Source organism: Trachemys scripta, chromosome 18, assembly GCF_013100865.1.
Source record: "Trachemys scripta elegans isolate TJP31775 chromosome 18, CAS_Tse_1.0, whole genome shotgun sequence".
NCBI lineage: Eukaryota > Metazoa > Chordata > Testudines > Emydidae > Trachemys > Trachemys scripta.
The window spans coordinates 7,662,949-7,686,064 of NC_048315.1; the positions used below are offsets into that span (position 1 = coordinate 7,662,949).

General features: G+C 45.6%; 1 protein-coding gene across 6 annotated transcripts in view; it reads right to left on the reverse strand.

Moving 5' to 3' along the window:
- The window catches only part of ACACA (acetyl-CoA carboxylase alpha), a 213,410-nt gene that overhangs the window by 121,792 nt on the left and 68,502 nt on the right, over positions 1–23,116 (reverse strand). For all 6 annotated transcript variants that reach the window (XM_034752336.1, XM_034752342.1, XM_034752337.1 and 3 more), the window contains 15 exons: positions 22,203–22,353; positions 21,509–21,612; positions 20,524–20,605; positions 19,899–20,044; positions 18,257–18,407; positions 16,688–16,822; positions 15,548–15,694; positions 14,758–14,946; positions 13,949–14,049; positions 13,432–13,520; positions 10,901–11,025; positions 5,772–5,885; positions 4,381–4,494; positions 3,306–3,395; positions 2,287–2,405 (listed from right to left, as the gene is read on the reverse strand). In XM_034752336.1, coding sequence (XP_034608227.1) covers positions 2,287–2,405; positions 3,306–3,395; positions 4,381–4,494; positions 5,772–5,885; positions 10,901–11,025; positions 13,432–13,520; positions 13,949–14,049; positions 14,758–14,946; positions 15,548–15,694; positions 16,688–16,822; positions 18,257–18,407; positions 19,899–20,044; positions 20,524–20,605; positions 21,509–21,612; positions 22,203–22,353 — 1,857 coding nt within the window. The remainder of the gene's footprint in view (positions 1–2,286; positions 2,406–3,305; positions 3,396–4,380; positions 4,495–5,771; positions 5,886–10,900; positions 11,026–13,431; positions 13,521–13,948; positions 14,050–14,757; positions 14,947–15,547; positions 15,695–16,687; positions 16,823–18,256; positions 18,408–19,898; positions 20,045–20,523; positions 20,606–21,508; positions 21,613–22,202; positions 22,354–23,116) is intronic.

Here is a 23,116-nt window from a genome sequence, read left to right on the forward strand (position 1 = left end):
TCTCCGTGCTTTACCCTGGCAATGAACATCAGCACGGATTCTAAAGAGGACAGATCTGTATGTCAGGGTACAGGGGATCCTCAGGAAATCGAAGCAAATAATTCCCAAATCACTAGCATTCTCTTTTGCTCACAAGATAATTATGAGCAGATCAGATTTAAAAAAAAAAACAACCTGTCAGGCTTGGTTGTGAGCAGTTCACAGCTAGCATTCCGTAGCAAATATACAAAATCTGAGCTGGCTTACTTAGCTATGATTAGTCAGATGGGGAAGTGACATGGGATAGTTTCTTTTCTGACGGGATGAGGGCACAAGCACTACTGGGGTGAATACTCCTATGTGAGAATTTAAAATTCCTTTTACAAATACCCCACAACATTCTTTGAAATGTTCTTTGCATGAATATTTGCCCCAGTGAAATACAACCCCTTGGAGGTTCATAGGAAGCAGACACAAAAGGGACACAAGCAGGGCTGGAGACAATTCATGTAAACATTTGAGCAAGCATTCATGGAAAGTTTGTTGCAGCGCTGAGCCAGGTCTAACTCTTGGTGAAGGACCCTGTCTTTGGAATTTGCTTCCCCCCTTGGTTTGACAGAACCCAAATTTGCAGAGCTTCAAGTCACGCTTCAAATACCTGATTACCGGGGATGATTTTGAATAGTGCCTTTGGTTTGGCAAGAGAATTGTTTTGTTGGATTAAGAGAACACAGATTGGCTAATATATTGCATCTTTATCCTTTCCAGTGTAAAGCTTTGGATTGGCAATAGGCACATCTTACAAAATGAAAAACAAATATGACCGATACGGAACATGGACATGGAGGTGGATAAATGACGTGCCTAAGAGCCTCTCAGCGAGTCATTGTCATAGCCAGGTTTAGAACTTGGGTTCTCCAGGTCTGCTAGTCTGATGCTCAAAGCGCTTAAAAGGTGCCTCTTCGGTTAGTTAAAACCAACTTATTTAGTGTCTTTTCATTTCTTGTTATCTGGTATGCTTTGTCCTCCTGGCCTTTTGATGATTGCACAACTCTATATACAGCAAATAGTGTCATTAAGCACTGAGGGACAAATTCATTGTTAACACACGTAGGTGCAACTCTATTGGAGTCAACAGAATTGCACCCGCGGATGCCAGCAGTCAGTTTGCCCCTGTATCAGCATGTAGACTGGGCTTGGATGGCAAGGTGCTCTGACTCAGTCCCTAGTGAGGAGATGTTGAAGGACAGGAAACAGAACTAAGCTTCTGGATGTTGCTACCTGAGACTCAGTGTGATGGGGAGAAGAAATTTCTGAACAAAGCAGCTCTCCTTTGGGTAGGTGAGAGTTCTCATTCTCCAGCTGACCTTGTCTAATTGAGTTGGCACACAGTACTAGGACAGTGGTCAGCACAGACAGGCCAAACAACCCCCAAGCTACAAACAGAAGTAACTGTGAGCACTAGCAAACAGCAGGAAGAAAATGGAGACAGAACAGAGGGACAGAGTATTATAAAACAGCACCAAAAATAGCATGCAATTATTTACAAATATTCCAGAGATGAAGGAAACAGATGAGACCAAATGCATGGCCCATTTGTATCATGAGTGCTTTGCGCTGCTTGTTGAGGACACTCATTCATTTCAGAGCAAACCAGATTCTGAAAATCACTTCATAAAACGTACCGATGGATTCTCAGTGAATTGAGACTGTCCCCACTGTCCAACCCCATCAAAAAGAAAAAAGAAAAAAAATAAGGGAAAAGACATTTGGAGACAAAGAAGGAAAACTGCACTCTTCTGAGGGGGCTGGTCCCGTTCTGCCAACCTAGTACAGATCAACAGTGGCATCTAGTGGCCAAAAAGACACATCACAACCTTTGGCTCTAGTGCTCTCTCGACTTCTTTGGGTGAAATAATTCAATGTAAACTGGCTTCAAAATGTTCTCCCCAGGTCTCTAGTTAGGGATCCCTAGTGCAAGCAAAGAACAACCTTGATAATCTGAGAATCCTGCGGGATGCTGAGGAAGATCAGATAATCGAGGTACTTTTCAATGTAATGAGTAGATGTTGGCAGCTGTGACCCTTGTTTTAGATGACGGGAGTGAGTGGTGGATAACGGAGGCATTTGAAAATGGGGCAATACTGAGTTTCATCTTGATTAACTTGTTCATCTTTCTTAAGACTAACTGATACATCTCTCTCCACTCTTGCTCACTGAATTCTGTTCCATGTTTTCCCCTGATGACATGTGACACAACCCTTCATAAACCCATGACTCCAAAAGGTACCTGAATTCAGGCCTGACCTGTTTGGATGCGAGGTGGGTAGCATGAACTGGAATTCCACAACACAAGTGTTGTCCTTCAGCTGGCGATGCTGGACACTGTTCAACTCATAGGCGATGTACGCCCTTCGAACGTACACCTGGTTAAAAAGAAATTCTTGGTCAGTTCAACTGGGCTGGGGAGATAGAAGTGATACAATGGAGGAGTCACAACAAAACAAATGCCTCCAAAATGAATAGCTTCTGGATTTTTTTTTTAAACCCAAGAAACAGGAGATCAAAATACTATTACCTGGAAACTGCTAGAACAGATAAATAATGCCATCTCAGACAGTGGCCTATATGCTATATCCTTCAGAGGAAGGCCAAAACACAAACAATGTACATAAATTTGAAATATTATTCTGGGGGTGGGGATTTCTTCCTGACCTTAACTGGTGATTAGTTTCTGCTCTGAAGCATGAGGAATGAGATAAGCGATATGTTATGAGAGAGAGCAAGCTCCCCCAAATGCAGGAGAGGAGGCTACAGTTAAGTGAAAGACAGCAGTTCAGAAAACTCACTGTGATACACACACCACACAGGGTTTTCTGGAGTGCTAGTTATACATCACTCAGAGTGCAGACCATTTTATAAGGCACTAGCTTCACCCTCTGCCCCTGCAAGGAGGCAATTCGTCTTTAAACAAAGGAGACAGGTTGGATCTGAGATTTTTGGTCCAGCCCATTATAAGGTTAAATGGCAGATACCAAGTTTGGATCTAAACTTCCTCAAAATGTAGAAATATTTGTGTCTCAGTGCTAAGCTCAAAGCTCACCTAACAGTTAGTTTTGCTGAGCAAGGGAATGATGGCCAGGGCATCAAGGTTATAGCACATTGCCTGTTATTTCCAGAGTGTCAAAGGGATCCTTCACTCTCAACTGGCCATATACTAGAGATAGTCACAGAGGGACCTCAAGACAACATCGCAACAGACAGACAGATTGGGAGAAAACAAAGGAAGAAAAAGAGAGTTTGTTTTCAAGTGGGCAGAAACATACCTCCAGAGCTGCCATTCGCACCACCTGGTTACTATGGTAGAAAAAATTTGGTAGCACATCAAAGATGGATGTTTCGGACAGAATGAGTTTCTGAAAGAGATCACGTACAGAAGGGTTTTACATGAGAACGTCTTGCTATTACAGAGGAGTCAAAAGTTTCCATCGAAACAAAATTCTGATGGAAAATTTTTTTTGCACAAATATTTTTCTGTTTTCTGACAAGTGCTACCTTCTACAGCTTTTCTTTCATTATTTTCATTGTGGCAGCATTTAGAGGTCTCAATGAGGTATCAGGGCCCCTTTGTACTAGGCACTTTACAGGCATATAACAAAATCAATCCCTGTGCCTTAAAGAGTTTACAGCCTAAATTCTAAGCCAATCTGCTGCAGGAGAAGCCACCTTGCAGTTCCCTAATTGCCTTGAGTCACAATCTGTACACCACACAGCAATTAACCCCTTCACAGTTACAAGGCAAAAAGAACAGGGGCCTGTGCCAACACCTCAGATGAGTATTTGGCTGCAAAACTAAAATAGCACTACGACTAGAGGACAGCCCTGCCTCTGGATGACTTCAAAATCGGCAGAGACATTTTCGTGTTCAGTCTATGGGTTTGGGGATTTACAAACATATACATGCTTTCATAATTCACCCCCAGCCCCTGCAGAAAGGGCAATTCAAGGCACTGCTCTGATGCCTACAGCTCAATATATTCCCTTTCACAGTGGGCTGCAGAGAAGTACATGGTGATATTTTTCCAGGAAATTAATCGTTTAAGGAGTTATTACATTAGGAGTGAAAACGTTGTTCGGAGAAGATTAACAAGCATCCCGAAATCCGCACAAGCTAGTACTAGGAAAACACATTCTTTCCAGCACTTAGTATTAAACAGGGTCACTGCTAGAGTTGTGCAAGGCCTACACCTGACATACCCTGGCAGTGGTCTCCTCTGGATGAGATCTTCCATACAGACTTTGAGCCACGCATTTTTGTAAGGCAAGATTTTGTACAAAACTGGTACCACTGCGCTTAGTGAGAGGAAAGTGAGGAACCAGAAAAAAGAATCCTGTAGATACCTGTAAGTTCTCAATGCAGAACTGGTGTCCGTACATGTCAATGGCTGACAGGAAGATGGACTCCACCTGGTTGTGACGCAGCTCGTATGATGGCAAATGGGAAGCAATGAGAACCTGGTAAGACAGAAGGATGCAAAGGGTGAGTGCCAGAGAGAACTGTTATGCTGGTCCATTATCAGAAGGATGCACTGTAAGAGCTGCAAGTCTATCCCACCAGTAGCCACCATACTCCCTACTAGAAGAGAACGTTAGCTACATGTATGAATGCTAGGCTCTGTAGCACAAGAGTGATGCTGCAAAATTTAGTCTCATTTGTGTATCTCTGTGAATTGTATTACTGGGTACTCCCCAGAGAGAAAGGGAACAGCTCCAATCAAGTTTCATCAGTGCATGTGATTTAGCACCGCAAAGCAGCTAGTCCTGGGGATTGCCCGACCGGCTGTTAATTGGAAAGCAGAGCTGGCAGGTAGCAGCCATGGGGAGGCCTGCAATGGAGCCAGCCTTTCACAGCTCCAGAGCAAACCAAGCACGAGCCACCTGTGCCAAGTACTAAATATCCAACACAGAGATGATGATAGGAAGGGGCAGCAGCTCGCAAGGGAAAACAAAACACAACAGCAGCATAAAGATATACCCAAGGACTGCAACATCATCCCCCCAGCATGCTGCCAAGAGGGTCAAAAACTCTGAATGGTTCAAGGAGAGGGATATGAATCAGGAGAAAACATAAGGTCACTGAACGGCTTCAAACACCCCCATTTATTTTCAACGCTCACACACTGAAATAAAAGGAGAGATCCCCAAACTGTCAGCTTCCCTAATGAAGACTTTTAGAATGGAAATGGGGACTGCAGGGTGAGAGAAGCTAACCAGACGTCCAGGGTTAGCATTATACCCTCCCACTCCCTAATATCTACAGGCTAACCACTAGCTAAGGAGTTCGGCAAAATATCCAGGTGTACACAGGAGATTCAAATGATCATCTACACTGGAATCTTGGAAAGGACACGATCAAGGTTTTCCCCATTATTTTAAATCATGATTTACAAGAACCCTTCGGGAACTGGAAAGAGCTATCCACATTTCAATCTCTGTTCTTGCTATATTCACTGGTTTGTTATTGTAGGGTTAGTGAGGAATCCCAGACTGCACACCCCGGTTATACATCGGCTTGTTATTGTAGGGTTGCTCCTGAGTACTGGGTTTTGGTTTTTTATTTGTTTAGGGATTAAAAACAAAAAACAAACACCCAACACTAACCCATCAAAATTCCTCGACTTTGCAAAACAGACGATTAAAATACAAAGCAAGTCCAATTTTGATCCTGCCAAGCTTGACAAGGTCCCCTTTTAGCAATGATCAGCACAGAGGGCGGAAGGTGCTGCACTTACCTGACGTGCTCGCAGGGCCACTTTTGCATTGGTAGTCTTGCTGAGCTGGGTCAGCTCGGTTAGAATATTAATTAATTCATCTGTCAAGGTGGGGTCTCGGCCACACAGCTGATCCTTATTTAAAAAAAAAAAAAGACAGACCTTGGAAGTGTTGAAAATGAAGATGACCTCCCACAAGTAACTTAGAAATAAAGCAACGTTTTTAGATACATTGTTGAAGCTCTGAACATTCCCCAGTGCTTTCATAATGTTACCTGCCGAAGGAAAGTACATGAGCTGGAGAGGAAATGGGAGAGCGGAAGGAGGAGGTAGGCAGAATCACTCATTTGATTGTCCGTATGCAACGTTGGTTGGGGCAGCCAAGCACATGGCAAAGTAGGGCATTAAACTGCCAACAAAATACAGCACAAATGTCTCCCAACACCCAGCCTCAGCTCTGGATCAAAAGTCTCCCCCAGCAACAATCCAGAGTACAAGAAACGTTTGACCATAATGAAACACCTTGTAATGCACAATGAAGATTAGCAAACTTGGCTCTGGAAAATGATCAGAAGGAAAGCGTTTTGCAGCTGGGGACCCTCTGTACATATCTTGCAGCACCACTCGTGCCTTTGGTCACACTGCCCTCTATGGCTAGAACAGCTTCTTCTCTTCCTATGCAACAACTGACTTCCCTCTCCTCAAAGCTCATTTCTGTCAACCCCCTTCTCCAGCACTAATCACCACTCCAGCAATATTCTGCTTCTTCCCCCGTGCTAATTATATTAAAAACAAAAACAATTAAGAAAAATTACAAATCTGTAACAAAATGAATGACCTGATGGTTTCCCAGAAATAAGTTTCTTTCCACTTCTTTCCTGGCCCCTTCATTCTGTTGTTTTCTCCTCCATAGGTCTAATGTAGGTCCTGATCTTGCAATGAGCTCTTTGTGGACCTCTATCTCCACTTAAGAATTGGGACCACATATTGTGAACTCTTGGGACAGAGACCTTCCCCTTTTACTTGCCTATAAAGGCCACATTACACCAGCGTCATTACACATCAAAAATCGGACCACCAGCCGTAACAACCAGAGAGTGTCAGCAAAACCGTTTAGAAAAGCACGTTTTCCAAACAGAAGCCTTGAAAAGAAACTGCTAGGCTAATTCTAAACCCAAAATATAGAGTAGGAAAATAGAAGTGTCTTCACAGAATTCATGACTAATAAAAATTATTCCATGATAACTTAAAACTCCAAGGAGAACAGTTTGCTTTTAACACATTCCCCAAACGATGCAACATCGTGCTAAGCAAAATTGATTACAAGCAGAAGTGAAATTGACTAGTTCATGTCCACTGTCTAAACTGAGTGAATAGCAACAAGGAAACTAACCAGCATGAGTGGTGAAGTGTGTTGCAGTTTCAAAATTCTGAAATAACTGAAAAAAAAACGGTCATAGAAGTGCAGAAATTTGTTTTCTCTCTACGTATAAGCGGTGCAATTTTGTAAACACGTCCAGAGGTAGTTCTTAGCCTCATGAACAATTGCACAGCTTTCAACTACTCACAGTGATTTGCACGACAAGGACCCAAAGTTTGTAACCTGCGGTCGCCTCTGTGTTTCTTTCGTACAACACTCCCATGCTATTCACATATAAAATGAATCATAGGAGGCAAATGAGAGATGAAATGGGGATTTGGGACAGCAAGCAGCAGATGGTGCCTTAAAGTTTTAAGAGAATTTAAGCACTTGCAGACCAGAGGGCCCTTTTAAGAGTCAAGAAATACAACGGGAAAGGGGCAAAATATCTACATAGCGGGTTAGATTATATGGTAAGCCTGCTGGCAGGAATAAAATAAAAATAAACCAACAATATAAACCTCAGAGACTTGCTAATAATAGTCCTCCTCCAAGCCTAGCAAGTTTTAAAATAGTTCTTGATCCCTTTCTCTAACACTCTACGTCTCCCGCTCCAACTTTATGCCATTTCTAGGAACCTACAACAATGGAACAGTTCAAAGTCAAATAATTTTCAGTTAGCTTGGCTACCAGCTTGTAGACTATTGTCTCCCACTAACAGGGCTTAACAATGAACACCACAGAGATGACCGTAAACCTCTTCAAGTTACATTTTTATCTGCAGACAGAGAACGTTTTAAGAATTGTTCACATGGTGTTTAAAAAAGTATATGGTTCTGTAGTACTATGCCGTATCTACTCCTACAAAAGCTGGCTGCTGACGAGACTTAGGAGTTGTCATATGTTATGCTTCTGGAGCTTTGTGGCAGCAGTAGGGATAGAACTTGGACCCTCCTTGGGTCTCTACCACTTGAACAAAAGGAAAATTTCTGTTAAAATAATTCTCAGATTCCTTTTTAATAATGGATTCCCAGGATACATCAGGAACAGCAACATTAGCATCAGTGTGTCCTGACATGATGTTTGCCTGAGGAGGACAAACTTAACAACCCCGGATAAAGAGCTCGGCAACCTTTAAAATGCCATGACTTTCACCAACGCATGTACCAAGAGATCTCTATGACCTGGAAGAATAATACAAATTACAGATGAGAGGGAAGGATGATCTTGTGGTTAAGAGAGTGGGCTGCAAGAAATCACAGCTCAATTCCCAGCTCTGACACAGATATCCCTGTGACCTTTGGAAAGTCACTTAATCTCACTAGACCTCAGGTCCCCACTTCATATTATATTTCCCTATACCCCACGATCCATGTGAGGATACATTCACTAGCAAGGCACTTGGATACTATGGTAATGGTGGCTATGCAAACAGCTTTTATATGACCTACTAGCTCATCCAATCTGTCTCTGCCAAGCACAGGATTATTCCCTAAAATATGTCTTCTAGGGCTGTTTTTTAACAGTTCCAAGCAACTAGGCTTCCAGCATCTCCTTAAGAGGAGTATAGGAAGAGGAGAGAAAGGAGGTTTGGGGAAGGGAGGGAGAAAAGATAGAGAAAGAGAAAGAAGAATAGAAGGAGTTGAGAAAAACAGATTTGAGCCTTCCCATCTGTCAGTGAGGCCTTCCCCACCCTCTCAGAGGTTTTTCCATCAAAGCGAAGACATAAGCAGGACTCTTGGCCTTTAAGACTCAGCTTGCACAGGGGGAAAAATACGAAACAAAAAGTTTCAGTCCCATCCTAGCAAGAAACAATCAGTATGACAACAACAAAAATAAAGCAGCTAGCTGGTGTTCCCATTGGCGTCTGCCTCTGCTGATTGGTGAAGGCAGCGAGCAAAGCCTCAAACCAGTTCTCTGACAAGGCCTAACGCCTCCCCGGCACCCCCGGGTAATTACACACTTGAGTGACTGGACTCTGAAGAAAATTGAAGGCCTGAGCTGCAAACAGCTGCCATTTTCTCTCTCCATCACACCAGCATGATTACTTGAGAAATGAACAGCCCTGGCTCAAAGCTACTCCAGAATTCTCAGAGGAAATATGGCTCCGTGTTCAAATAATGAGATTCTTAAGGCAAGCGTTACTTACAATCATACCGGGGAAAAAAAAAAAATAAAGGAATGCCAGGGCCTTTTTATCTTACAAATGAGAATTTAAGAAACCCAGCCACAGTCTGGGGCAATCATTACTCTTCTGCTCCTCTTAGGAGGGTTTTGGGGGTTTTAGTTGGGTGCTTTGGATCTATTTTTAGAGGCAGAAAAACACGACGTCTTTAGCAAAAGAGAAAAGACAACCTTTAATTAGCTTCTTAGAAAGCAAGACTTCAGCTCGGGTTTACGGTTAAAATCACAAGGGTCTCTAACTCCCCCTCTTTACAGTTCCGCTTTGCAGAGCATTATTCATTACTGGAAATTTTCTTAAGATTTTGTCTGCTTGTTTTTTCTATTTATATCACAGAATAAAATGGGACACGCTGAGGGTTTTCACCTTCTTTTGATGGCGGGATAAACACAGTGGAGTTTCTCCCATTCCTGGGAGCCTGGAACTCCTGGGGGCTCAGAAATCAGCCTAAGACAGTTATAAACCCTCCCCCCCATTTTCAGTGGGGTGGCTAATTTGCCTTTCTGAATACTGAGGAGGAACTGGCATCCCTGAAAACTGAAATTCTTCCGGTAGTTAACAAGCTAGACAGGCAACCATGGAGCTGAGGAGGGTCTCCCTGTTATCGTCAAGCAGACGGTTCGCTAGACCGGGTCAATCTCAGGAATCTCCCAAGTTGCCATCTGCAGTGTAAAATTCGGAGGTGGTGAGTTCCAAGATGGGGTGGCTCTATGGCGTACAAAGAAAACCCAGTCCTACGGTCTCCTTCCACATTTGCATACAAGTTGAACTGAAGCGTAAAATACGGCATGGCCATGCTATGATGCCTCAGGCCTATTTGAAGGGGCCACCTTTTTGCTAAGAGGCTAATTCAGCATCAAGGGCTGCAGCTGGTCAGAAAGCAGCACTGAAGTCTAACAGGGGGCTCTCTGATCTCACAACCATAAAGAGAGTAACAGAGAGTAGCTGCTACTGAGCCTATGGGAGCAGAGACATGAGACTACACGGTGGTTCATAACTGAAGAGTAGATGAAGCCCCAAGGGTTATCCACTTGGACAGGCCAATATGTCAGGTCACTGCAAGGACCATATCCTCATTAGCCATGACGGATAATAGGAAAGTCCATATTTGAACCCCTAGAGCCCCTTTACCCTAAAAACTGATCTGCTTTTTGTATACATGGCAGTGAGAATTGGAGGCTGGCACAGAGTTAGGACCCTGGAGAGCTCCAGGAAACCCAAGAAGCAAAGTAAAGCTGAACAAATACATAGTGCAGTCATTAGTGACTAAAAGGCAGCACTTAGTGGCTCTCCAATGATCTACGTGAAAATAATTATTTTATTTTCCGTTCCAAGTAGACAAAATAAACCACTGTCACAACAGGCCCTTCTTGCAACCTTATTGGCAGCCTGAGCAGAAAAAAACTAAAAATTGGATCATCCATGGAAACAGAGCTAACTTCACCGGGCTGAGGTATACTGACAAGGCAGCATAGGGAACTGCACTCACTGCCAGGTCTGCGGTTAAAGGACCACAGTCTCTGGGCTGAGGGCTGTCAACTCCGCATCTTTCACCAGCACTAAACGTTCACATACAAGGTAAAAAGAAGTCCTGAGGGCCAAACTTACAATGAGCATCGTTACGAGGAGGTTCTTCTTGGTAACTTGAGCATGAGAGAAGATGTAGTTCAACACAGCATTCATGTCACTTTTGTTCTCTTCCCGAAGGGCAAAGACACACTTGTCATAGTGACCTGCAGTCAGAAACGAAACATGAGGACCCACAGCATTCTGTCCAGCCTACACACTGGGGTAGCGCTGGATGCATCTGGCTGGACACATTTGGTTATTTTCTTAACATAACTTGGTGAATCTGAGGGACAGAAGCATTTTTACTGAAAACTTTAGAAATCCTAGACGGTTTAAGTACTGTCCTGTCACTTGCTTTCATCAACTCCAATGCCAAATCAATGCTTTGTGAATTACACAGGGAGAGTGCTGAGAGCTAGTTAAGAAGGGGTTATCTTTCACTCAGAGAAGAATCACAAAATAACCAGATGGCATGTGAGATCATCTTCTCTAGTGAGTTGATGTGGAAATGAATCTCTAGGTAGGTCTACACTGCAATGTAAATCCAGGGTTTGAATTCAGGTTCAAGTCTAACACCCCGTCCATCTACACACAAATCACACTAACCCAGGGCTTGGACCTAGGACCCCACAGGGGTGGATGGTCTGAGCCTGAGTCAAGCTGGGACCCGGGATTCAAGCCTTATTGCTTTGCAGCGTAGACCCAGCCCGACTGGACTTGTTCTCTGGGAGTCCACCAAAAGTATTCCCCAATCCCACAGGCCGACTTCCTTTGTCCTCTGAACAGTCAAGCTTGGTCGACAGTCAAGTTTTCCCCACACTGCAAACAAAGGGTTAGAGCGGCCACACACTGGGAGCGTGCTAGGAAGTCTGGGACATGGGTAGTTGGACTCCAGCCCACATAATGCCGTATAGACACTGAAGCCCAAGGCTGGGACCTAGGAGTCAATAACTCCTAACTTGGAGTTACAAAGGAGACGCTCAAGCCCTGGGTTAACCAAGCCAGGGTCTGCTAACTCGAATTCGACTCGCCCTGGGCTCACTTTGCAGTATGGACATACCCTGTAACACTAGAAAGCTTGGAGTGCACGGGGGCAGGAGGGAAGAAGAGTAGAACTGAATCAGAAAGAGCGTTATCTGCAATAGCTTAAAAGCAGCAGTGGTTCACTGCCATCCTGTGACTGGTAACAGTACTGCAAGGTTCACATTGAAATACCTGGCTGTGGTATTCTGCATGGAAATCTGAGAATTGTTCTTTATAACGAGAGCATTGAAAAGTCTCCTGGTACCTTACAGCGGTTTCAACTGAAACAATGGATTTCTTGTTGCATTCCATTTTCTTACAGTAGTATTTACTACTGCATTGCCCACTTATTTACCAGCTGCCACGGTAAACGTAATGGTGGATCTGATCTTAGCTAATTTCTTTACACTTCTTCACACGCTCAAATGCTCAGAAGTCAGGAAATAAAACAGTTCACAAAGCCATGCTGTCTTCACCAATCTAAAGAGCCAAGAAGCTACATTTCAGTTTCTAGCTTCAGAGAGGGGATCCAGGAGAGGGGAAACTTTTAATACTATAACGGGGTTCAAAAGGGAGCTAGATAGATTCATGGAAGATAGCCATTGATGTACCTATTAGCCAGGATGGGCAGGAATGATGTCCCTAGCCTCTGTTTGCCAGAAGCTGGGATTGGGTGACAGGGCATGGATCACTTGATGATAACCTGTCTGTTCATTCCCTTTGGGGCACCTGCCATTGGCCACTGTCAGAGGACATAATACTGGGCTTGATGGACCTTTGGTCTGACCCAGTATGGCCATTCTTATGTTATATTTAATCATAGGCCCTTGCAGATAGCAAGAACCAGCAAAAGGCAGGCACAGAAAGTCAAAATAAACCAAACATGAAGCAGCACAGAGTGGGCAGAACTCTGCCTGACTGAATCTTAAAGCGCTCAGAAGCATACTGTGAATTAATGAATCATGTTTTGAATTCTGCCTCTTTTCTGGAGCTATTTCAACCCTGAATCATGTAAAGTTTCAGCTTACAAGGCTCTGGAGTAATTAAAAAAAAGAAAAAAAAAAAACTGCATGCATGTAGAAGATGCACCACATTTACACAACTCAACAAGATGAAAAGACCAGAGAAGGGGTGATGAAGTCAATTGTCAGCCCCTGTTGTGAAGATGTTCACAGCACTGACCCAAAAAGAATCAGTGTCACGTTAAGGCACCTAAGCCGAGGGAGGAGAGTTGAGAGGATGTGAAAGACGTCGTGTCTGCCCGTGGTGGACAGGCGCTAGCACAGGCTTAACCTACTAGGGGAGTCCGGTGGCTGGACTTGTTGCTATGTGCACTTCCCTGCATGTTCCTACCATGGAGGCTCACCACATTGGGAGTTTAATGGTTTAAAAAAAGCCCTCCTAGGCAGTGACCCAAAAGGAAACCAGTCAGGCCATGCCACAAGGAGCCGTGACGAGCTGGTCTCATTTGGAAGATGCTTTTACTGAAGCCTAGAGGTGGCGCTGTGCTCCTCCCAGAATTCAAATCCTAGGTGTTCAAGACTTACCATGCTGGAACTGAGTCTCCACCTTTAGGTACTGACGAAGCAGATCCATCACCACAGCCTTCATGTGGCCTCGAATACCACTCCGATACCTGCGGGGGAAGGTCAGGTCTATCACTGGAAGACTAAAATGCCCTTGTCCTGCTTGTGAAAGGCTCTGTGAGTCGATACAACCGAACAATACACACACAGATGCTCCCGGGAACTCCTGGAGACTCAGTGCAGTGAGAACGAACCTCGGACACTGTTCATATGAGCAGCACGCCACGCAGCGTGTTGAAAGCACTCCCCAGAACCTTCCCAAACCCTCAGCTTCTAGAGCTGGGAAAAGGGTGGGGAAGATACCAGCTGCTTGACAGAACAGCCAAGACGGGCTCACTATTAAGAGACAAAAAAGTTACACCTGCTTCCTTGAAGGCAAAGAAAAAAATAAATGACCCATAGCTTTGCTTCAGCCCTTGCAGGCAGCAAAAAAGGAAAAGGAACGGACGAAGGGATGGGTTCCGGTGAACGAGCTCACCGTTGCACCAGCTGCACGATGCTCTGGGTGTTCATGAAGAAGACCTCGCGCTCAGACTTGCGGTTCAGTGTGGCTGCGTGGCTGTCCAAGATGTTGGCAATCTGAGAGGGGGGGGGGAAAACAACAACTCACATGACAACCTCATTGCTGGAGAGGGTGGAGAACGTTGTCACAGGAGCAAAGGATTTCTGCCAGACCAGATGAGAGCACTGAGCCACCAAGCCCATTACCCAGACTCCAGCAGAGGCCAACATCTGATGCTGCAGAGGAAGGCAAAGTACCCTCATAATGAGCCAACCTACTGTGCAATACTGTATATGAGGGAGATATTCCTCCAAGACCCTGCAGCCATCAACTGACACCCTAAATGCCAGAAGTAGTTCAGAGATTTCTTTAATGTCAGGAGGAAGCAATGGGATCACCCAGTCTCACCTGCATAACACAGACTATACAATTTCATCCACCCATTCTTGTATTGATCCGCAAAAACTGTAGCTGAATGACAGCATATTTCAGATACAGTAGTTCTGAGCACGTGGTCATGTCTCCTCCGAATAGCCAATCACTTCTGCTACATGTTCGCAGATGGAGGAATTACTACTTTCATTCAAGCACTAGAGATCTGGGGTTTTGGCAACGAAGGTCCAGGGTCCACTTCCCATTGCTCTCCATGGGCTATTACACAAACTGCCCTCCCTACCACACCCCCACTTTACAGCTCAAGCTCACCTCCAAATAATTCAAAGGTATTTTCCCTCCGTCCCAAAGTGACCTGTTTTGCCTTCCCTTTCCAAAGGGCTGTTTCTTACCTGCTGGCTGGGAAACTGGCAAAGGACCGATGTGATGTTGCTAGCATACTGGGCCATCTCCTTCTTGATGGACTTCTCCACATTGGGTGGGATCCGCCCAGAGACACTAGTCATGATGTCCTGAAGCTCCAGGAGAGGCAAAGATGGGTCTCTCAGGGTCTTCATTAGCCGCTCAACCCAGTCCTTCACCTGGAGACAAGCCAGGCAGAGGACAAGAACAAGATGCAATATGGAATTGAAGGGCTGGTCTCAGCAAGGCTTATTCAGTGTGGCAAAGCAGTATTACAGTATGACCCCACCTGGGAGCCACACTAGTTCCGGGGGTGCAGATCAACATGGGTGGGGAATGGTGCAGAACTACTCCCTTCCTCCACCACATATGCTAACTCAATCGCAGGTAAAGCTGCAGGGGGCTGCTTGAAAAGCATGCACCTTCCTTGTCCGCTCCCAATGTGGCCCCAACATAGCTGGCTGTGGAAGCAGCTCGCACACACTGGCAGCCGGCATAGGCAGCAGTCCTGTAGCCCATCTTGTCTCCTCTTCAGTTCTGACTTGGGTGGCACCAATGGACACATCCCCCTCATGCCCCCAGCTTTCTGGGAATAGGGGACTGGGGAAAGGAATCAGGGCTACCAGAGAGACGGTATATGAGGCAGGGCAGTGTAGTCTAGTGTCCTGCCTCTCAGTCCCCTGCTCTAACCATTAGAGTTTATTGAGCTTGTACGCAAATTGGCTCCTAATATCCAGGGAAGGAAGAGTTTGCCCTCCACCTGGGACAAGCAATCACTACCTTGATGCTGAAGTAGGGCTCTGGCAGGCAGTAACCATTCATCACATTGACCAGATTATCGAGGACACAATGAAAGACGCGATGGAGCTTCTCGCCTCGGAGAGCTGTGCTGTGGATCTGTGGTAAGGTGCCTGTGTGCAGATCGGCCTGTGGACACATCCAACAGAAAATAAAGTGCCTCCAAGCCTCCTCCCACATGGCATCAGCAAACAGAATCACACTTGCTTCTCTCTCCACCCCCCACTTTTCAACTGGGGACCCAATAGCCTACAGCATGGGGGGGGGGGGAAATTAGACTCAAATGGGAGGATCTCAGGATAGAAAATCCTCTTAGACAGTCAGGATTTTTGTTGGATCTCAATGATTGCATGCCCCTGAACCCACAAAATAAGGCCCCCAGCCTCTCTCTGATGAATTCCAGCTGATCTCAGTGTCCAGAACCAGAAACAACAAAGTCTCAGAGAAAGATTCAGTTGAAGCCAGTAGATATTGCACTGGTGCCAATAACCTCTCCCCATCTCCCATAAGATGATGAGGTACTAGCACCCATTTTAGAATAGTTCCTTTTTTTTCCCACCATTCACGCCCACCCATCCACCCACCAACCCTACTTGCCCTTAAAGACCCATACATCTGTCCTCTACCCCAAAGATGATCGATGCACTGGCTCGCTCCCCACTTTTCCAGCTTTGCAGAGACTGTTTGTACCAGTCCCAATGCTCTTGAAACTGGGGTATCCAGGAGAAGTTCTGTTAGCTATCAGGAAGAACTCTCTTTGTCTTACGGTACTGTAAGTGTTTGGAACAGTCAAGTGGCCAAAGGAAGTAGTGGGTGCAGGGAGCATAAATCTGTTTGAGGAAAGGATGAGGCTTTTCCCACCCACCTATATCACCTGGAGATCAGGTGCTGAGATAACAAGGAATGAGTCTGATCTAAATGTCTAGATCAGATCTGAGAGAAAGGCTGTGTAGGGTTTACATTGCCTCAACTTCTTCCTTTGAGACAAAAGCCACACAGTGAAAATCTCAGCATGACCTGGGCCTGTTCCCTGTTGCAATTCAACACCACTACTAGAAAATCAAGACAAAGCGGTAACCCCAACTAGGCAGGGTCCAGTGGCTATCTCCAGGAGCTTCCTACCTGCTGAACCCTGCTGGGATCATCCAGCTGCAGTTTAGCAATGACACAGCCAGGGTCCAGCGCTGCCCCGGGGCGTTTGACATAGTGGATGCAACCTGATTCTGCTGCCGTCAGCGTCATCACCATCTTCATCACCTGCAGCAAGAAGACAGGTTACACGCTCAGATTCCCCAATTTCATTCAAGATTCATGCTTCAGCAGCTCCTTGTCTACGCTACAGGTAATCTGACCAGCGAGGGTCTTTGGCATTCAGTAGTCACCCTGAAAGGCTTGCTGTGCAGATGCATGCTGGGAAGGAAATCCAAGTGCCCCCAAGTAAAGGGCAGAGCAAATGGTTTGGATGCAAATTAGAGCAATAGGAAACCAAACTCAACCAATGGAATCTCAGCTCTTCTGGATTCTTCCACCTCCAAGAATAAGTAAAGGTTCCACGCTGAGCACTGGACTTTGAGGCAGCCTGCAACTCGCTGCCACGACGGTGATATTCTAAAGGTCAGAAATCGATGGCAGAAGCTATTTTAATAAGCTGGCTGGTGGGTTTGTGCACTACTGGCTTCCGGGGGAGGGAATCAGAGTTATTGACCAGTGTGTCATAGGCTCCATAGAGCCTATGACAGACAGAGATTTCTCTTTAGTTCAAGTGCAGGAGCCTTGTCCTTGGAGCAGAAAGATCTGGGGTCTATCTGTGCTGTTGCTGTGGACAGTAGCACAGCAATCAACGACTGGTAGGTTCTCACCAAGCCATGATTATGTTACACTATAAAAGAGCTTGCATAAATAACATGGATCTAGAGTCTGATACGTTTCTCCTACACACTGTTCCTAATAACCACCTTAATCCCCACAATCCACTATGTACCCTCCTCTCTCAAGTCTGGTTTGATCCCCCTCCCTCATACACAGCCCCCATCTTTGCCCACTATGCCATGGGAACTGCTTGTCCTCCCGCTCTTTGGGAGTTAAGTAACCTCCACGGGGGAAAGGAGGAGCCACGTTCAGTTTCAGCTTCCTCATTAACTCATCGGAGCAAGATGATCAATGACCAGTCAGTAAGAGCAGACATAATTCATTGCCTCGGCCTGTCACCAGGCCTGGGCCAGCCCTGCTGCAACGACCACTTAGCCCAGAGGAACAGCAAACCTTTTTCACAGCAGCTATGAGACATGGATTGTCCATCTCTCACAGCACTGTGGTCCATTCCTCTTTGGCCAGTCCCACAGCAAGATGGCCGCCGCAGTCTACATGCCCTTTCTTTACCACCGGATATTGCTGGGAGGTTTTGCCTCCAACCGGTACAGTCATTAAAGCACAGGTTTCAACATTTATGCTGCTAAGCCATCTCTTCTCCACCCAGCAGCTCTTGTTTCTGCCTTCTGAGTGGACACAGACCACAAAACCAGGGGTGGGAGGTGGAAAACTGAGAAAAAACCATCACAAAACATTCCAACCACCACCACCCAACCACCCCATTTTTCACCAAAGTTTCTGAGCATTTCAAAATGTTCCTGCTCAGCTCTGCTCCCAGGATTGAGCATCTGCAGCCAGCCCAGTCCCATGTAGCTCTTTTACCTCAATTTCAGCAAAGCACTGGCCCGAGAACACATGTCCCCCATCCTCCACCACATACTGGATGAGCTTCCCAGCCGAGGGTGAGCGAAGGAGAGACGGATCATTTTCCTTCTCAAACACGCAGGTCTTGTTACCTATGGTGATGCGGTACCTAAGGAAGAACACCTCAATGGAATGCCATGCAGAGAGTATAGGAGGGAGAAAGCCAAACCCCCCAGCCCTAGATCATAATATACAAGTAGCAATTATCTGCAGTTTAGTGGCTTGGTTCTAGAGATGAACATCTGAGTAATCAGGACTGCGGGGGTCAGGAAGGAATTACCATCTACCCCTAGCATATGTACAGCATTGCTTCTTCTGAATCAGTGGGTAATTGGTCACTGTGGGAGCCTGGATGCTGGAACCAATGAACTCCCAATATGATCCGGTAGGGTAAATTCTATATAAACCAAGATCGACAATACTGGAGATTGGATGTGTTAACACAAAGCTGTCAAATGGCAAACGCTCACCAAACCTCCCACATCCAAACTCCTCCAGTGCTCAGAGTGCAGCTGAGAAGAGCAGGCCACACCCTTGTGGTGAAACGAAGTGTTTCAAAAGGCATTGTGTTTAGATTTTTATAGCATCTTCCAACCCAAGTCTTTCACAGACTACTAGCCAGATTCATTAGAGTCTGCACAGAGAAGGAGGCCCCACGCACCCCAAGGGGGTTATGTGGTATAAATTCCAGGGGATTGGAGAGCTGAAGAAATGCACTGAATCAGCACATCCGCCACCTATGCTGGCTAGGCCCTATTCCCAGGCAATGCCACCAACTTCTCTCGTGTTAAACCCTCCACTCAGTGCAACTGCAGGATACCATGCAAGAGTCTATGCAGCCATAAACCAACGAATCTGAGTCTGCGCGTATATAAAAAGGTCACTCGCCCACCCTATGGAGTGGAATACGACAGCTGTTCTGTACCAGTGGCAGATTTTTAATAAGAAAGTGAAAACGAACTTTTCCAATAGAGACTGAAAGGGCATAACTGGGCAAGAAGAACAGAAGCACCCTAGTTGGAATTTGGCCAGCATGTGCTAGCCTCTCTTTGTTTTACCCCCACCAATCCCCCCCAGAAGTCACCACAAGCAGGGAAGAAACCTCCTTCCTTAAAGGCTGAGGTCTCCAAACTACCATGTTAGGTGGTGTGTGGGGACCACTAAACTCCCACCTTCTTGCAGAGACCACATCTATCCACTCTATCTACCTAGGGCCTGTAGGAAACTGGAATGTAGGCTCCCATTCAGCTCAGCGACCCACTGCTAGCAAACCAGATGGGCAACCTAGGAGTTCACCCACCTCCTACCTGGAAAGTGGAGACTGCAGAGAGGCTGGAGAAGAAAGAGAATCACACTCCAAATCCTGCTTCCAGCTGCAAGCAATCCCAAATGCTTCAGATGAAAGTAAATGTCTTCCCCTACTCCTGTCCCTAATAATGCACCTACCGAGTTCTTCAGTATTGTATAGTAGTTGGGGGGATTCCTTCCTGACCCTATGATAAGCAGCTGAGGCCTCAGAGCATGAAATTCTATTAACCCATCTTGGCATGTATGTAAATAGTAAGTGACCATAAACAATCCCTACAGCAGAGATTGATACCTGTCCACTTCTTCTTTCATGTAGGTTGTGTAGCTGCTGCCATCATAAGATAAGAGCAGCCCTCCATCACTCAATCGGTGTACCTCAACCTCCACGTAAGAGTTGTTCATGACGACCACATAGGAATTGGGAGACTGACGGGTCACCTATGGGTCCGTGAGCAAGAACATGGAGCAGCATGTAAAGGAAACATGGTAACATTGACATTATACAGGCTGGAGCACCAGGCAGGTCCCTTGGTTTCTGAACTGACTGTTACGATCAGTAATACATGAAGATGTCTAAGGGAAATCTGGGTCACTTGACCACCAGCAGGGTGTTGCTGGGTACTGAAAAATTAATGTAAAAACAGGGGTCTTGCAGGGATCTCACTGTAAGGGAAATGTAATGGAAGGGACGGTCTCAGAGTGGGGACACTGCATGGGAGATTGGAAACTTCTACACAAACCCACAGAAGCAGAGAAAATCCCCTTCCAGCTCTCCTTGTCTCCTTTGCCCACCACCCAGATTTTATTTTAACTTGAGCCTTTCTGTTCAGAACAGTCATTGCAAAGCCAAGACAGTGCCAAGCTACACGAGATCCCTCCAACCCACGGTGGAGAAGAGTCTCCGCATTGCACTGTACCTTTAGCACGTACTTCTTTCCATCATAGATGAGTTCAACGTCCACGGTATTCAGCAGTGTATGAGCAGGCAGGACCTGACCTCTGAAAGATGGACACGGGCAAGCTTTTACCCTTCAGATTCTCTAAATGGCCACTGGGGCCAGGGGGTTAAACACAGCACACACGCATTTGGAGACAGCACTGGCATGGAGATTGGACATCTAAACCTTAAACCATCCCTCCTTAGGAGAGACATTACTCTCAAACCCAACCTACGTTCATTCCCATTCCACAGAGACCTGTTCTATCCCCCACCCAACCCACCTGCTTTACTGATAGTGAACGATTTGCACTGAAACATCGAACACATTTACAGAACAGCTTTGTTGTGGTCAGTAACAGCCCCATGTGATTACAAGCAGCTTTTCACTACTATGCTCCTTGGATCCCTTGTCCAGAGCCGGGGGCCCCAAACATGGGCCTGGCAAACTGACAGCCTCATCCGGAAAAGAAGTGTCCATGTCATGTCAGACTTAGTCCAAATTAAAATGTTATGACTGGTCTCCCCAGGGCTCCCAATCCAGTTTAAAGCAAGCTAGAATGTTAGGGGGTTTCTGAGCACTGGTAGAAGGCACCTGATGAACAGCTCTGTAGACTTGGACTACAAAACAGGGACAGCACAAGATTTGGCAGTGCAAGCTTTATCCCTGCTGTCCTGCGAATAGGTCTCAATTCTGTTATCCATTCAATCCCTGGCCACTCTCCTGAGACTGCCAACAGTTGGGCTAATCAGCGGCACCGGTGGTGGATTTTTTTGGAACACACTTGGACATCTGTCCATCATGCTTGATAATGCTAAACAGCCACCAGGGCCAGAGAACAGCCATCAGATGATAACAAGCTTTAGGCATTTCTGGCCTGGGTTGCATTTGGGCTACGTACAATTTGAGCTTTATACAAGGTCAACAGTCTGTGACTAGTGCTAGCAGCAAAGAGTAATTTTACCTTTCCAGAGAGTGCAGGAAGTTGGAGACGCTGTTCCGGAAGCTCACGTCAGCCACATGCAGAGCCCCACACACTACCCCCAGCATGGTGTCAGGCCTCTCTGCCTAGAGGGAAAGGGTATGGGATCAGTCTTTCCACATGCTCAATTCCTTCTGCTTTATCATCCCTCCATCCTGGCCTCTCCCTATTTGAGTGTGTCAATCGTGTCATTATGGTCAGTTGCATTTGCTGTCCAAGGTAGAAAATCCCTTCAAGTTAAAATTGTTGTAATACTAATGGTAGCCATACAAAAAAGCAGGCCAGTAAGTAGGTCACCTCTGTGCTAGTTTAAAGGAAACAATTTGAGTTTTATTCTCACTGGGCCAAATCCTGAAGTACTACACAAGTTTTCACTCGTCATTTGTTTAAAATTCCCAGTGAAGACAACAAGCCTAATTCTCAGTTACACTAATGCTCCTTTACAAGTGCTTATGGACTCTTTATACTGTCAAAATAGGGGAAAAAAGGCACAGGGTAAATGAGAACTAAGCCCAATATATTTTTTTCCCCAGAGTCCTTACTAAGGACTGAGTAAATCTCTGTACTCTCTGACCAGTAAGTGCCAAGCTTTCAAGGTAATGAAATGTCTTTTCCTCCCCAATAAATCAACCCCCACTCCCCAAAGTTTATAATCTCCTGAAGCAAGTGGGTATACCTGCACTTTCTCAGCAATGAGCCTGTCCAACCAGCCAGTGTCAATGCTGTTCTGCTGGAAGCTTTCTGTCTCCAGCAGTTTAATCAAGTACTCAACCGTGGTTCGGAAATCCCCTCGGATGGACAGTTCCTTCAAAGCCACCACCATGTTTCTGAAAGGAAAAAGAATTCACAAACCGTGTCTCACTAATAGTTTGTCGTGACCTGGTAAGTCTAGACAGTTACCACAAATTAACATCCCCAGTGAGTCACCTGGAAAAACAAGTTAGTCATGCCAATAGTAGATGGTGTGTGTGTGTGCGCGCGCGCCTGGGAGCAAGATGCTACACATGCACCAGGCCTGGGAATGAAACAACATCAGCTTCCACCAGCATACACTTGGGATGTACCAGAGAAACTCATTCGGTGCTTTGGCCTTTCTGATTTTGTCACTTTTCTTTTCTACTCATCCTTCGTCCTGGCTTGATCGTCACTGCTGAAGATCTTGGTAAATGTGGTTTCAGTGGAGTGAAAAAGACCAAAAGCCAGATTGGAGTGTGGCATTGAGTCTGCATAAGGTTTCCTCTACAGATTTTACTTCAAAACTCTACTCTTCCTACTGGACATTTGCTAAAACTGTATTCTTCACATCCACACCTCTCAACTGTACCTGATTAAAAAGGTACTTCATCCACATTAGTACCAAATTTACCATTGTCCCATACAAACCTGGCATTATCCCACTGATTATTATTGGCAATAATCAATGCTGATAATGAAAGTGACATTATGCTCTATACATTTTTACCTTTCAATCTGGTTGGTTGTGAGAGAGACAAACTTCCAGGTCTCAAAGGATCTTTAGGTTATGAGACCCAACTTACCCTTCTATTCGGTTTGAGTTCTACTCCCTTTCATGCTTACCATAACCCACAG